General features: G+C 40.7%; 1 protein-coding gene across 1 annotated transcript; it reads right to left on the minus strand.

Annotated features, from left to right (window-relative positions):
- Positions 1-865: 865 nt before the first annotated feature.
- Positions 866-17,234, minus strand: LOC103023859 (sacsin-like; the record flags this gene model as incomplete). The annotated part of the gene is made up of 5 exons (XM_049485135.1): positions 866-12,873; positions 13,483-13,571; positions 13,717-15,148; positions 15,530-15,676; positions 17,099-17,234. Coding segments are annotated over 5 exons (12,744 nt in total), but the record flags the coding sequence as incomplete, so codon positions are not given.
- Positions 17,235-17,393: the final 159 nt, after the last annotated feature.

Here is a 17,393-nt window from a genome sequence, read left to right on the forward strand (position 1 = left end):
AAAATCCTTTAGGATTAAAGTTCTGCAGAAAGATCCCTTACACAACCCCTGCAGGTAGTACCTGCACATTTTTGCAGGAATCCCGCGGGACCTTTTTGGTAAGGGTATGAAATTGGTAAATGTAAATAGACTTTTCTGAAAAACATGTTTAAATTAATGCAGTAATGCATTTAATTTTTGTCTAATATTTACTGTGAAAAAATACAACAGCCTGTGATTATAAAAAAAAACAGTACTGTATTTGTTACTGTTTAATAGGTACTGTGATAAAGTGTACAGTATGCATACTGTAAAATTTACTACAGCCAATTACTACTAGCTAATTGTCAGCAATTTACTGTACACACTTGTTGTCTTGTTATAATGTGCTTTTTTCTGCAGAAGTGTTTTGCTTAGGGACAGTTTGACCTCACAGAACCAATATTAAATATTATAATATTTAAAAATATATATATTATTAAATATTATATTAAAGTACGTGATCACTCATCAATATTAACATACAGCAGTACCCTTTTTTTTTTACCTCTCTTGGAAATTCAGATTTAGGTGAATATATATATATATATATATATATATATATATATATATATATATATACACATATATATACATATGTATATATATATATATATATATATATATATATATATATATATACATGAAATATTCTTATGAAAGCAATATAACCTTACTGTCTATATGACTACACGATTAATTATAAAACAAACCCAGACACTTAAACACCAGTCTTTCCATTTGATATTTATTGTCTTAGTAGAAATACATGAATAGGTCAGAAAAAAGGCAGTTAGAAATGGAAAAAAAAATCTAAATAGAAGAAACAACACATACAACACCATCAGAACGAAAAAAAGGTTCCCATTTAGTTGCATGGCTGCTATGTTATCTCAGGTCATTAATATTGTTTTGTGAGCTGGTTGCCATGCTACCCTAAGTGGTAACAGTGTAATTATGGTATTTCAGGTGGTGTTTATAGTGTTGCTTAGTGGTAGCTAAGGTGTTGCTAAGTATTTTCTTGGCACGTGCTGTGGTATCTTAGGTGGGTTCTAAGGTGTTGCTAACTGCTTGCTTGTTGGCCGCTACAGCGTATCAATGTAATAACTATGGCATTTACAGTAGTAGCTGTGGTGTTGTTTAGTGGTAGTTAGGGTTTTGCTAAGTACATGCTGGCCAGACACTTTGGTATCTATGGTGGTTTATATAGTGTTGCAAGCTGGTTGCCCTGGTGCCCCAAGTGGTAGCTAAGTGGTTGCTAGGTGACTGCTTGGCAGCATTGCAATGGAATTAATTACTATGTTATTTCAGGTGGTGTCTATAGTGTTGTATAGTGGTTGCAAGGACTTGGATAGGGTGGATGCTAGACAAATGCTATGGTATCCTAAATGGTTCATATGGTGTTGCTAGCTGGTTGCTATAGTATCAAAGGTGGTTGCTAAGTCTTAATCGTGTTGTTTCAACAGTACTGCAGTGGGGATGCTATGGTATTTAATGCAGTGGCTATGGTATCGTTTAGTGGTTGCTAGGTGGATGCTAGGCAGTTGCTATAGTAATTCTGGATACTTGCAGTGGTTCCTCAGGTGGTTTCTTAAGTATTAAAAAATGTTTGTTGTAATGCCCCACATGGTTGGTTGAGTGTTACTGGCATTTTTGTGTCATTATGTCAAACAGTTGCACCCCAATAATTCCTAACAGAAAACAAATATGTACAAAATCTGTTGTTCCAAAAAGCACTGGAGTTAGAATAGTAATTGGTTTGCAGTGCACAACCCTAATAAGAAAGAACTAATTTTAAATTATGGTAAATTAAATTACATTTCAACATCAGTTATTCTAGATTAGGTTCAGAAAGAAGTAAATCAGTGCTGAAGATTCAATCTTCAAACACTCAGTAAACAAGTAAACTAATCCTTCATCCAGTAATGTATTTTTCTACATTCTTCAGAAGCTCTGCTGCAATCTTCACTGCTTCTCTTGCATCTTCATGTCTGAACTGATCGTGTGGTATGCAGGGTGGTGGATGGCAGTTTGGGTACTGAGTTTTCTTGGCATCTACACCAAGTGTCCTGAGCTGGGCTACAGCACTGGGTACCTCACTGAGGTGGGGGCTGTAGTGGGAAATCTGTTGGGCGAGACCTGTGATGGAGACATTCCCGGAGTGTCGTCCCTTTCTCCTGTACTCTGAGGCTATCAGGGCTTTTTCCACGGCCTGATGCACTTTAAACAGATTCCACTCAGGACTCGCCGCAGGTTCACTCTGAGCAGCGCTGAGGTCACATTCTGCCTGTCGGTACCAGCGCTTAGCTTCTTCTCTGTCTGGAATGTCTGGTTTTGGCATGTCCCTCGGTGTAAAATATGACCAAAAGTTATAGTGCCTCCTAGAATTGTTCTGATAAAATCGCTCTCTCCCCCTTCTGTGCCTTCTGGCCTCTTCATTCCATCTGGACCAGAAATCTCGGAAATGATCTCCACCTGAAGATGTGCTGCCTGCAGTCTTCCCTCCCTCCAGCTCCTTGATTCTGTTCTGTAGATATTTGAAGGCTTCATTGGCCAGGTCAGGATTGTCCAAGTTCTTGTCTGGGTGCCACCTTAAGTAAAGGCGTTTGATAGCCTTACATTTGTCTTCTTCTGACATTTTCCAGATTTCTTTCAAATATTGGTCAATCTCTCTTTTGACCTCATCCAGGGTCTGTGGTTTGGGTCTCTCCCCAGGTGTCTGTGATTTGTGTCTTTCCTTTGGTTCATGTTGTGGTGTGGGTCTCCTTGGTGAAGATGTAGACTCTGAAGGATTTGGCATCACAGCTATTTCTGTGCAGGAGGAAAATGTCATTGGGGTTGATTGTTCTCTCTTAAACTGATAAAGATCGAGAGAGCTTACTTCAATAAACTCGTCAGCCCCAATCTGTATTTTGTATCTTGCAGGAATCCTTCTGTTCTGTCCTGAAAGCTCATCAAGACATTCTACAATAATGGCAAAACAATATTCATTTTTCAATTCATCCTTTTGGAAGCCAACATATTCCCGCTTTTCAAAACAATTAAAGGGGTTCATGTCAAGGGAATCAATCCATTCCTCTGGTATAGGATCTCCAGGGTCTGGACGGGTACCAAATCCTCCTTCTTCAGTCACGCTGTTATGGATCCCCTGTTGTTCCAAGGTTCTTTCAACATCCTCCATGTTGTCACACAACAATAGATGTCCAAGGACTGGAAGCATTAAAGAGTTTAGGATATTTTCAAGAAGGCCATTGATCTCTTTAGTTAGATGCATGATGACTTCATTCACAACTTTGAAAGTCATGTCATCACTGTGTTTCAAATAAAAGATGGATGCTTCTTGCTGCTTTTTCACATAAACCTGTGTCCTGGACCTAGTACCCTCCAGCGGCTCCTGGTGCAACAAAAGCTCAGTTTGGAGAGAACTGCAACAGTTGATTTGAATTTTACCAAAAATGTTTTCACACATGTGTGTAGCTTCAGTTTGTGAAATAGAGCCCTTGCTCTGTTCTCTGATCAAACAGATCAGACCATGACGAAATGCACGGGAAGACAAATGCTGTTCAAACCAACCACTGAATTCACATCTCTTTCCATATTCACATTGTTCAGCATGTGCACCAACCAGGTTCTCTGAGATAACTTGAGAAAGAAGCTTTGGACGAATGTTCTGAGGAAGTAACTGCAGAAGTTTCTGATGTTCATATGGGTCATTTCCAAGGTGGCAATGGTTTAGGTTCTCAAGCAGCTTCAGTTTGGTTCGTAGTGGATCCTCTAGTCTTTTAGGCTGGAAGACAGTGTCATTGAAAAACAATGTGTTGGACTCATATAGTTTTCCGTCTGATGATGGGAGATACAGTGTGTTTTTGTGAAAATTACACGTTTTATCCTCTTTAATCAGCTGGAAAATCTGCTCCACTACACGTTGCACTGTGGTCTGCTGGTTTGGGTGAAGTGTATTCTTATCACTACACTCCTGGTAGATATCCTGGAGCACTGTACACAGTTGTGTAATTGTAGGCTTCTCTTTAACCCCAATCTTCTTGAAGAATTCTGCATATATTGCATGATTGCTTTGGATAGGGTACAGGTAAGGCCTGAACTCGTTAGAATGTGGAAGTGAAAGGACTGCTTGGGTAGCTTTCACAAGGGTTGTGTCGTTTTCAGTGAGAACAATAGGAAGACCGGCCAAAGCAGATGCATCAAAATCCACAGACTGTAGGTATGCATACGAGTTGCTGAACACTGCAGCTCTTGTATTTACTGACATTTCTGATTTGCTTGAAGGTTGACAAATATTTCTCAAGTTCTGCATTACTTGTCCTGAAGGTGGTTTATCAAAGGCTCCAACAGACTTCATTGCATCTAGGTGTCTGGGAGCGCAGTCTCTGGAGGGCAGAATTGGCATAGCTGTCCATATAAGATACTGGTGGCTAGAGTCTTTTTCCAACAGTGATCCTTCGATAGCGACAACCTCTCTTTCTTGAGCAAATGCTCGGTGATAGTCACAAAGCTTTGCTTCAACCTTCACAGGAAAGATGAATTTCATGGTTGCAATCCTCTTCATCAATTTAGAGTTTTTCTCAGTGCTCTTCTGCAGAACAGTCTTGAACAAAGTTGATGATTTGTTTTTCAGAACATCCAGGTTAGTGTTACCTCTGGCTTCAGATTCAATTTGAAATGCAAAGTCAATTATCTCCTTCTCTTGTATCTCATGTTTTAAACCCAGCTCTTTTAGAAAACTTTTTATTCCATGACTAGTTTGGAATTGTTTCCAGAATGCCTGTGGCACAAACCTCTCCTCAGGAAGCATAACCTTATATAGGTTTATGTAGTCATCATAGAAGTGTGAGGCCATTTGAAGAGAGCCATTAATGTCTCGAATAAAGGGGACACCACTCATTGTTGAAGTAATTGAATATCGATGTTTCTCATAGTCACTATTATGATTCAGTGCTAGGAGAAGCCTAACTAGATCAAGCACTAGGCATTCCTTGAGATTTTTGACAGTGGGAAGGATGAATTTAACACAGTATTCCAAATCTCCTAACATTGGGATATTGAGACTTGCTGCCAAACTTTGGTTTACTGGACTATTCTTGAGGAAAATCCCTTTCCTTTCATCAAAAATGTACAATCCTGGGAACCTTGCCTGGAACTCAGTTTTTAGAACAAATACGTTTCCATGAAGATCAATCCGTTGTCGCTTTCCAAATACTGTCTCAAATAACGGCAAAGACTTGAGCATTCTCTGGTATTCATTTGGGTTTTTCGAGAACCCGATGCCAGATTGCAAGTAACGTTGAAGCTCGGCAGCATCATTAGTGGAAAGCACTTCAAATTGTGAATGAGGAACCTGATATAGCTGCTCCAAAACAGCATGGGTGTTGCCGAAATCCATGATTCCTGGTTCCAAATATTGCTGCATGAAATGCGTGAGCCCTGGGAAAAATTTGTGGTCTAATGTCACAAATCCCAGTTTGAGGAAAACTGAAGAAATGGGAGAAACATGCTTTCCAAGATCAGGAACAACCGTATGTAATTTCCTAACTGACAGCAGGAATTGTACACCTTTCTGGTTTACAGGCAAGATGGGCCAGTCAAAGTGTTTTTTTATTTCCTCAAAGGTAGGATTGTTTTTTTCATGTCGGGAATGCTGTTCGTCTTGATCAGCGAAGAATTCCCAAAGTTTTCTTAACCATGTGATTATCTGTTTCTCTGCCTTGTAAAGCCCATTCCATTCCATAGCTGATGATGGTTGTAGCTTTTGCTTAAGCACTGGTTCTAGAAACTTTGCAGCCACAGGGATTGTTATGTTCTCAATGTATTTTCCCTCTTGGAGAATTTTTTGATGTTTATGATTAACAGAGAAATCTGCAAATTCTGACTCATGTCCCAAAAAAATGCTGGCAAATCTTGTAATTAGTCGTGGAGAGTCCGAGTTGAACTTTCTCAACATCTGATTGTGTGTGAGAAGGAGCGGTAGTCCATTCAGGTCAAGTGAATTTTTCTTCTCATCTGATAAGCAGAAGTCAAACAGCTTTGAACAACTTCCTTTATCTTTAATCAGAGTTTGGCTGATAGGTAAAGGTAAATCCTCAGTTGTTTGTGAGGGATCATTCAGTGTTTTTTTCTTTAAATAACTGATGACTGATGAAGGACTGACCTCAGCAACTTCTATACCCGCATTTTTAAAACTCTTCTTAAGTAATTCCGTCTTCCATAAGTGTGGCATCAAGTTTATTCCAATGTGTTCCAGAACTTGGAGAATGCTGTCATGGGTTGATGCCATGAAATGAGGTGAATCTGTTGGGTCAGGTTTTGACACACTGGACCAATTCACCACATACTTTGGCTCTGACCGCTTTGAACGGTCATGTGCAACACTTCTTAGGGTAGGTATCACCTGAAGATTTCGTTCATTGATTGATCTGTATACTTCAGTTATCATCTCATGCCAGACTGGGGCAACATCTTTTGAGACAATAGGAAGGTACTTAAAGCAAGTTTCCAGTTCAGACTTGAGAAATAGCAAATTCTTGGGTGTATCTTTCTTAACAGTTCCACAGCAATGGTTCAAAAGGTCAGCATATAGAGGTGCCAGGGCCTTCAGTTTCAGTGATTGATTCCACCTGGTCCTCAAACTGTCGCCATCCTCTTTCCACAGATCTCTTCTAGAGTCATCTAATTCAAAGTTTCCGTTCACATGAACAGGAAGACCGGTTTGGACTGGTAACGGTAAAGAACAAAAAGCCCTTCCAGTAAATTCGAGAGTAAACTTAAGATCAGCTGGTTTTGCATCTGTGCTAGCTGCCAAGGCCACACGAGGCACTTTGTGGTCAGGGTGTCCATCTTTCTTGTTATTGTTATGCAAAAAGGAGCCAAAACTTTCTGCAATAACCCAGTCACTTTGCTTTCTTTGAGATGATATCTGTACATTATAGATAGCTTGGCATTGGACAACCTGCCCAGATTTGAGAGAATTACGGACATGGTTTTGAAATCCTTCCCTTTCCTCAATGTTGCTTTTGATGACTTTCTCAATTAAGAAATCATCTGTCATTTTTCCTTTTTTGTCAATCACATGGAACTGTATTTTTGTGATGTTCTTCAAGAAGAGAACCAGACCCTCAGGATCTTCAACCAAAGCTTGTTTAAGTTGCATCATTCCATAGTCTGTAACCACTTGTCTAGATATGTCAGATCTGTCTGCCATTGCTTCTGTCCTGAGAGGAAGCCTGAACATGGTTCCAGCTTGAAGAACAAATTTGTCAGGGAGAAATGTGCGGTAAACATCGTTGAAAGAATCTTTGAATTTTTCATCCATGGAATACCTGCAGCCTCTTTTTTTTCTTCCACCTTCCACATACTGCAGATTTGGGTCAGAGATACAGAGATACTTGTCACCAGTGAGTATAGAGGGGCAGTCTGTCAGCTGGTAAACAGAATTGAAACCCAGTCCATATTTCCCAGTTCTACCAAAAGTGCCATGTTTACCACCTTCCCCAAGCTGCTGAATGCCAATCAGGTCTTCGTCAGAAAATGTCTTGTTGTTGTAAACACAAAGTGCTGGGCCCTGAAGCATCTTCCATTTTTCTCCAAATACTTTTTCAGTGTTATGCTCTCTTTTGTCCCATATAAAGTGGATTTCCGTTGCTTCTGCATCATCAGCATTCTGTATGAGTTCCTTCAGGATGTCTTTCTTGGATGGATATGCTTCAATAATGTTTTTTATTCTGACGGTTAGTTTCTCATGTTGTCCAAACTCTTCAGCAAACGGAGAAAACTCTTCATCTTCATAACTGTTCAGTGTATGGTGTCGTGTTGTTTCCACACCGAAATAACAAGCAACAGATCGAGGTATCAGTTTGTGACAAAGTTTTACCCCAGCTTGGACTGGCATCCAAGGGCTGTCATTATACTTAAGCTTACTTGAACTTGTGAGGACACCTTCTTCATCAGGTAGAAGACAGTCTTCAACCTTTCCATCTCTGGCCCCATACAGTCCTTTTGTAACAATGGAAAGACAAGTATGAAGAGTTGATTCAGAAAGAGGTCCAGGAGACGTACTCATTTCTTCTAGTACAGCCACAAACTGGTCTGTGGTAAATGTACTTTGGATGCCAACACAGTTCCAAAGATTCTCAAATTTGGAGAAGATGGCTGGAAGGAAATGGAGGTAAGGTTTCTCTTCAAATTTCCCGCTCTTGGCCACTGATTGCACACTTACAAAGCGGTCTTCGATATAAATGAACGGTCTTGAATTTGCATGGGCAATAATAGCAGTAGAATCTCCACCATCAATCAAGTATTTGTTGAGATAGTCGTAACAGCTTTTGGCCACATTAAGGAGAACAGATTTCTCAAATGCATCTGAACGATCATGTGCCTCTTTCAGTTGTTTAAGCACTGTCTCAACTGGTGGGTTCCTGTTTACTCCCAGTGTTGTTAGGACTGGGTGATCTTGCCGTATAAGCAGGTTTGTGTGATCAACACTGAATTCTGTCATGTTCACCAGATAGTTGTGCTTTTGACTGTAGACTTCAGATGGTTCTTTTAGTCTGGTCATCTCTTTATTACCCAGATCGGTAATCACAGCAGGCAGGAACGGGGTGTATTTCAGTGTTTCCCAGTGTGGAGAACTGACATCACGAGAACATTCTTTCATACAGTCAAACAGACACTTGAGACATTTTTGTGCTTTCTTTTTGTCCTCTTTCCAAACTCTTGAAATTGTCTTTGCTCTGTCTACAACTTCCTCCAGTGGTAGAGTATCGCTTTGCATTCCCAAGCCTGACAGTCGCTGAACCCTTTTGGGAGTGAAGTAGTCATTTTTGGTTCCATCAAGAAAGCGTCCTTCCTTTGGCTCATACAGACAGGCTACTTTCCCATGGGGATACACAAGTTTGTTGATAAACTGAAGTTTGTCACTTTTCTGTGTTGGAATGCATGGATTACTTTTCAGTAATTCATCAATCGCAGGGTCATTCAAGTCGAGAGCATGCAGTATAAGAGCATTCCTACAGGGTGGATCCATGTTGCCTAAATTCTTGAAAACTATTTGATAGAACTCGACCCAGTAAAAAGTCCTTTCTTTTACCATCTCATCAAAACCACAGGCAGTGAAGCTTTTTCTCACCCATGATGGCAAAGGAATGGCACAGTAGCTTGAGTCTGCATCATTCAGGAAAACTTTCATGGCAAGCTCTCCCACGGCTTTGTTGTTTTCAATGTTTGCAGCCAGAAATCTCACCTTGTCCATTGAGCACCAAGTTTTGCCATTACTGAAAAGCTCTAGAGATTGTTCAGTCATGTTGATCTGTGTAATGGCTGAGTAGAAAGCAGCAACCAAAGGTTGAAATGCTTTGCGTACTTTTTCAGCATTAGGCCAAAATGTGTAGTAGTCATAGTTTTGAAGTTTCCCGTTTTGGGACATCTTCTTTAGCTCAAGTAGTGTGGTGATATAGGCAGAAGCAGTGGCATCTTGGAGTAATGCTTTGTTCCATTCCCCCTTTATTCCACTTTGCCAGAGAGCCTTCCTATTTGACGAGACTGCAAAAGACCCATTGATATTAACTGGGAGGCCTGTCTCAATTGGAAGAGGAAGGAAGCAGTAGGCCTGGCCGACTGTACAACTTTCATCAGGGGACCAAACATTTTGTGCTTCTTGTTGTAAAGGTACAGCAACTCCTCCAATTGGCAGGGAAAACTTGCTCCCCTGTTGTTCTCTCTGGAACATTCGCAGAGAATCCTTTGTCCCAAAACTTGAGTAGAGAAACCAGGACTGGGTGTTAGTTCTCTCAAGCTGTTTGTTTTCTATTTCAGTAATGTGTGCTTCAAAGCAATCAACAACCTTGTGGCAATTTTTGTCAAGGTTTTCCAAAGTGTCCCTGATGTCTTGAAGATGTTCAGCATTTGAAATATCAATTGAACAAACAACCTTCCTGGAGATTTTGAGGAGTTTCCGAGTTTGTTTCGGTAGTGGAGGCGTGGAAGCACCTTCAGAAATTGATTGAAGAGACACAGAGTTTATGTTCTTAAGGAATAGCAGGGGACTTTGAAATCCATCAGTGAAGTGTTCCTGTAAAGCACTTATGCATTCTTTGTCATACACCTTGCAGCTAATTTCTGACTTGCAGGCTTCTTCTGGAGTTCGGAATGGTAATTTAATCAGGGTACCATTGTAGTAGTTCTGGCTGCTCTTGGTCAGGTCACAATCAAAAATTCCTTCATAAGATCGGAACTGTCCATGAAATCTCCTGAACAGTCTTTCTTGGAACAAATCAAGTTTAATTCCAGGATTTGTTTTACTGTGTATGTGCTTTTCCAAGTGAGTGACATTTGGATCAAGAATGAGAAGACTTTTCCCGCTCAAAATAGATGGGATATCTGTCAAGTGATAAACAGCATTGAACCCAAGCCCAAAGTTCCCTATTTTCTCTATTTTGTTTTCTTTTGAGGCAGCTCCAACTCTGACAATGTTTTTCCAATCTTCTTCTGAGAAGCGTTCATTGTTGAAAGTCCAAAGACACGGTCCATTGCAGAGGGCCATTCCTTCATCAATGAGACCATCCTCAGGGTGTGTTCTGAAGTCAAGAAGGAAATCACAGGTACTTGCTCCTGCATCTTCTGCATTCTGGATTAGTTCTTTAAAAATGTCACTTTCCTCATCATATTCTTTGAGTATGTTTTTGATTCTTTGAGTAATTGGTTCGGTCTGACCACACTGTTCAATTCCTGGAAACACTTCCTCTGCTTTTATGAATTGTGGCTTCAAAATACGTGTACTTAGCATAGGAGTTTTTAGCCATTTTGCAGTGACAGCAAGTACCTCTTCATGAATGACGTGAAACTCCTCCTGGTCGTGTCTCAGGTCATCTAGTCCTTCATCACTGATGTCACAGTAAACTGTATTTCTTAAAGGCTGTAGGGTGAATTTTCCATTTTCCGCCCTGACAGGCACTGGGGTACTGTCCTTCAAAGGTTTTTCATTCTTTCGCATCCAGTCAAGAATGGCTATTGACACCTTGAGTTCAGAGGGATCCCCATAAGGTGGATCTCTGTCATCGATGCTGTGCTTTAAGTCATGGAATATGTCTTCAATCTCCTCATCAGAGAGTGTTTCCTTTACACCAAACTCTTTTAGCATATTATCATATGGCAGAAACTCATCTGGTACCTTCTTTATGTGAAGGCTGAGATCTAACTCCTGTGGATAGTACAGCACAACATCCCGAGGTGAGACAAACTCATTCTGGCACCAGAGCCAAGTGATGCATTTCTTGTTCATCTCTTCTCTGAAATATTCGATGTTTTCCTGCATGAATTTGTAGGTGTTGTGCAATTTGTTTTTGAACTCAAAATCAGAATTTGGATTGTCTGGAACCATCGACTGCAAAACACAAAGGTTCTCCAAGACCTTCTCAGCTGGAGGAGGGCTAAAAAGACTCAGTTTTTGGCACACATCCTCACTTAGCTCTGAATTAAGTGGCATAACATGGCCCACAATTGCTGAGAATTTTGATGCTCTGATTTCAGCTGGTTTGTAGAGACCCTTCTTCTGACTCTGCTTACTCTTACTGTTTACTGAACTTGCATTTTCACAGGGCACCCACTGCATTTGACGAAGCTGTTCTTTCTCCCCCACAGAACATTTTGAGAGCAAATTTGTTCTATTTAATACTCTCACAAGAGCTTCTGCCTTTTTAAATGCCTTATTTCGAGAGTGGATGTGGAGCTTTTGAATTTGGGATGCAACATGAAGCACATTTGAGGAGGATATTTCGTCTTCTTTTGTCCGTAAACCAAGTTGTTTCAAGGTTTGGAGAATCACCGGGGTTCTGTAGACTGGTGGTGGAAAGAAATCGTCGTCGAAAAGATCTTGAAAAATCTTGTTTGTGGGGTCAAACACACTTGAGGGTTTCTTGCGCTCCCCCTTTTCGGTTTGAATGAAAGGTAGATTATTGCTTTTTCTAAGCAATTCATCACTTTGTGGGAGCAGGACATTCCCATGATTCAATATCCAAGTCATTATTTTCTCTTCATTCTCTTTGTTAAAGGCATTTCTTTCAATGCAGTCTACCAAGTTGATGGCCAACTGAGCTGCATCTAGAAGATCAACCTTGAGAAGAGTCAAAAGCCTACGATCTGCTTCATTAGCACACTGTACAATAGTCTCAGGAACAGGCAAATCTGCTGGAATGGCTGGGTTGGACTTCAGAATAACTGCCTGTTTTGACTCAGCAGCTACAAAATTTCCAGACATCAGTCTGAAGAGAGGAAGAGCTGAAAGTAAACGTTTCTCAGCATCAGAGACAGAATCCAATGAAGAGAGATACATCTTAAACTCTTCTTTTTCATGGAGTGAAGCACTGGTAATGCCTCTCATGACCTTGTCCCTGGCAGAGTTCAGAAGGACTTGCAGAACATTCCTTGGTGATGTTGTCAGGACATAACTTTCGATGTCATGATGTTTGAGACATTCATCCTTCCTAACGACTGTTCCTCCCACCATCTTTACCACTTTCTGAACTTGATCTGGCAAGCTGGACTCTCTGCTTTTCTGAAAGATCAATGTGGAATTCTTCTCTAGTCTTGCTAAACTTGTAGAACTGCCTGTTTTTTGAAGAGGTTCCAGAGGTATTAAAGGCATGCCAACGAAATCCTTCAGCTCCACCCAGTGAGTATTCAGAAACTTCCAGAATTCTGTTAGCCATGACTTTGGTGGGTGACCATCTTTAGAGGGATTCCATTTCACCTGACCTTGGGTCTCTATCCAGTCTCTGGGTAAGTGTTTCCTGGCAAAAGCTGCAACGTTCTTTGCATCCAAAATGATTATTTTGTACAGGTTTGCATCTGAAATTGAACAGATATAGAGACAGTCGTTAGAAAAGCAACTGCAAAGGTTGACAATATGACGTCATCTGCTGTCGTTGTGATATATAACATATATATGTAAATATAAGTAATTGCACGGCTGAATTGAAATTTATCATGTTACTGTCACTGTAAATGGCTAAATGATTAAGGATTTACTGTTTCTTTCAAGGCACCAAGTTTAAGCTTATTGTACAATTTTAACACAACAAAAATGGAAAAGTCCGCAAGTATCACAGCTATAAACTCTTTTATAGTAGCTTAAAGTCTATAAGTCAGTTTTTGTTGCGGGATTTATAATTCAACAACGAACAAAGTCTTACAGTATACAAAACAAGAGGCTGAAGCCAGTCCCAGAACAGGACCATCCTGAAAACTGCAGCACAGGCCACTCTACATGGACTTTATCGATTTTACGACAACTTGTAAGATGGTTATTTCAAATCAAAGACCTAATAAATAAAAGAAAGGTGCTGATGTACAAGACAGTTAATGTATCCTGTCCCCATTACTATATGGATTGGAAACCTTGAAAGCTTACTGGAGGCATCTTAAACATAAGTTATATATACCGAATAAAATACATACTTGTCAAAACCATTTGTTTGAGGTGAGGAATTGTGTTGCCGTTCACGTCACTGTGCAGAAACTTTTCTTTGCAAAAAGGCAACAGCACTCTAGAAAAGAGACATACCAGAGCATGACACACAAAAATATTTAGACATAAATTAATGCAAACTATGACAAATTGCTAAAAAAGAATTATGACCAAAATCAATCAACTGTCAAGTAAGGTATCTCTAGGTTATCTCTAAGACTCACCGTGAAAACTCTTCATTGTCAATCAAAACTGTATCTTCTTCCTTATTGGTGAATGATTTGAAACTCCCATCACTGAGAGGCAGAAGCTGTAGACCATGCAGTTCTTTGTACTTGCCATCACTGAGGATGTACTCCAGGAGCGACAGTTTATCATCTTTACACACATTTCCAATCTCTGTTTTGCGGAGCACATTTCTAACCAGGCACGGGGTCACCCATTTCAGAGATGCAGGTTCTGGGAAAACTGTTCTAATAGCTTTCAGCACATGTTCAGGAACAGTGACGAGGTTTTCTCCCTCTTTTATCAATAACCGGGACACTGCTGACATCACACCAGTATCTGTACTGTTGGATGGGAAAACAGCCTCTAAAGCAGCCACCCAGTTTTTCTCATTTTGAGCAAGAGAGAAGATTCCTTTACTCTGGAATAACCTTTTAAACACGTCCAGGGCAACTTCATGCCATCGGTCATTGTGTTCCGTCTTACTCAGGTCAGGCCAAAGACTGTACACAGCTCTGGCCGGCAGCAGCGACTTTGTGGATAGTTGAACAGCATCTCGAATCATCTTGAGATACACGTGGGGAAGAACCTCTTTCTTTAGCAGCTCGTTCCACATCGCCGAATCGTCGTTCTTCTGGTCCTCCTCCTGCCACTTGATGTACCTCCGGTTGTCTGTGAGGCCGAAGCATGCGTTAACGTGAACCGGGAGGCCCGTGTTATTGGTCTCATTGTTCGGAAGGGGCAGAAAGCAGCTCAGTCTTCCAGAGTCACATGTTTTGACTTCATCACACTGAAATGCTACATCAACCTGAGGAAGGAAACTGAGCTTCTCAGCAAGGGTGTCGATCTCAGGTATGTTCCCTTTTGTTAGTCGACTGGTCGTCACAAGCCACTTGGTCTTTGTCTCAGTCCCAGATGAAGAAAAGCAGGACACTGTTCTAAAGCTGGTTTTACCTTCTACCAACTCTCTTCGGAAACATTCTTGATAAAGAGGAATTTCAGGAGATGCCACAGAAACTTTCATCCTAACATTGGCGGTGCCGTTTGTGTCGACATGCATCAAAGTAATGGATGAAACGTTTCTCAGAAAGAGAAGACTGATCTCTGCATCTGCTATGAAGCTGTTGAAGAGCTGTGTTATCTTGCTGGAGTTGTATAAATTATCAGAGATCTCAGAGGCTTCACTGCGCAGAGGAAAGCGGAAAAGTGTTCCACTGAAGTTCTGCTCATCTATGATTTTCTTCCAAGAACAGCGGCTGACTAGATGAACTATATCCTGAAAAGGCTTGAACTGATCTGTGAATTCCAAAAGGTGCCTTCTGTCCTCTTCATCATCCAGTGACCATCGAAAGCCCTCCTCTTCATCATCGAACATCTTCATTTGTGGGTCGAAAACAGCCAGGTGTTTAGAACTGAAGACACATGGCAAGTCTAAAAATACAAAAAATATAAAGTAAGTATTTCGATTATATGCTGTATTTTTATACAGTAGCCTGAGGAACCTTACGGAGAGCTGATGTTATTTTTCAGTTTTGGATATGATCTATGATCATGATATGATCAGCTCTCAGGATTGACCAAGGTAGAGAAATACTTGCCAATATATTTGAGGTAAAAAAAAATCAGCAGATACCTATTGGCCTTAACAGTTCACTATAATATAGGCAGTTATCTTTTCATAATCAATGTGCTGCCAAGCTGAGCTTCAGTGTGTGTAGATTGTTAGCATTCAGCTAAACAGCCAATAAAACACAAACATCTGAATACTTTCTACATCCTAATCTACTAGCCAATAACATATTAACTCTTCACCTGTAACATGGTAAATAGAGTTGAAGCCGATCCCAAATCTCCCCACTTTGGTTGGGTCGTCCTGTTTGATGCTTCTTCCAGCTCGCTGGATTCCCTCCCAGTCCTCGTCAGTGAAGGCTGCATTATTGAAAGCGTAGAGAGCAGGTCCTGCCAGAACAGTGAAGAGATATGAACACCATGAAGAGACTCATAAAACATAATTTATACGAATATATTAACAGATGTTAACTTGTGCCAATAGAACAGGCAGCATCCATATGCCTATATGTTTACTGCCTACACACTTTGACCTAAAAAAGACACCAAGAGTTATTTGCTGGAATATGTGTAAATTTAATAATTACATATGTTCGGCCCCTCTCGCCTACATACAAGGTAATATATATTTGAGAATGGAGGCATATTTGCCCACAGATGTTGCAGCTGGGTCTGCAGATCCTACACATTAATAGGTTGCTGAAGCTGGCATCCCAGCTGAACCCATAAATGCTCGATTGGCAAGAAATCTGGCGAACGGGCAGACAAAAGAAGTGTTGAAATCTGTCAGAGACATTGCTGGGAAACTCTTGTTGTTTGTGAGCGAGCATTACCCTGCTGAAAAATACCAGTTGGTAACCCTAACATGTGGTTGCAGGATGTCCTGGACAGCTGTTGAAGCAAATTCATAACTCTGCTTTAAGTCAAAGAGCCTGTCTACAGCATAGCCTGTGCGGGAGCCCTACGCAGCTGCACATGTTTATACTTCTGCGTTTGCATGTCTACGTCTCTCTATTGCTCTTCTGGGGAGGTGCACATTAGGCTATGGTGTAGGGTTTGGTGTACTCTGCTAAGTATAGGGTATGTTTAGGCTACAGTGTAGGTTTAAAGCAGAAATACAAATGGGCTCTTAGTGTCCCTTGTATTACTACAAGGGGTCACCACCTTTCAAACCCATATGGATATTGTGTCGTTCAAAGCCTTCACACTTAAAACGGATGGTCTTCAGATACCTTGGATTCGTTTCCAGTCCATAGCAGTCCAGAATTCTTACTGCGAGGTGGCCTAGATGGTGGGCAATTCATCGAAACAACCATTTTGCTTTGCTTCTCTTAGTGCAAAGCACGGACCCCTCTTGAAGTCTGTCAACTGGGCAAAATGTCTTGAAGCGCGTCGTAAAGGCCTATTCAGCAGTAAGCAATTTCTTCTATGAAGAACACTATGAGAGCCTTTTTAAGAGAAATGGGGGAAGAACTTTTTTTTGCCCTTTTGGGGCAAGACCCAGTGTCTAAACAGACCACGCCTGTGTTAATTTATGTATTTGCCTGCTTTGCAAGTTTTTTTGTCAATATGTTTACACTCCCATATATGCCAGCTGCATGCAAAGCTATGGGCATTGTTTACTGGCACACCTTCACCAGGAAGTTCTGTTTGCGGTAAACCTCATATGTTGAAAAACTAGCTGGACTGCATTCTTGCCAAGCCCCAATCAGAAAATGATCTCAAATGATTGCAGTGTTCGTGCTGCTTTTAGACTTCTTATAACACAAGAAAAACTTTATATGTGCTGCTTCTGATAGTTTACATCTCTACCTTGATACTTCCCAAGAGCTTCCCTCCACACGCTGCCTGTGCCGTATCTTCTCTCATCATAGATGAACACGATCTCTGAAGCTTTGGCATCATCAGCGTTCTGTATCAACTCCTGCGGTAGAACACAAAGCACATTTTAATCAGAAACACAAGGCATCAATCTGACAGTCAACACCCAATCAGAGAATGAGGAAGTAAATAAAGCCCCAATTAACCCAATGATCTATTTTTCATATTGGTTGTCTGTTTCTTTGCACATTTTATTATTATCCTCCTTTTACCATGATCTACAATT

Source organism: Astyanax mexicanus, chromosome 11 (assembly GCF_023375975.1).
Source record: "Astyanax mexicanus isolate ESR-SI-001 chromosome 11, AstMex3_surface, whole genome shotgun sequence".
Lineage (NCBI taxonomy): Eukaryota > Metazoa > Chordata > Actinopteri > Characiformes > Acestrorhamphidae > Astyanax > Astyanax mexicanus.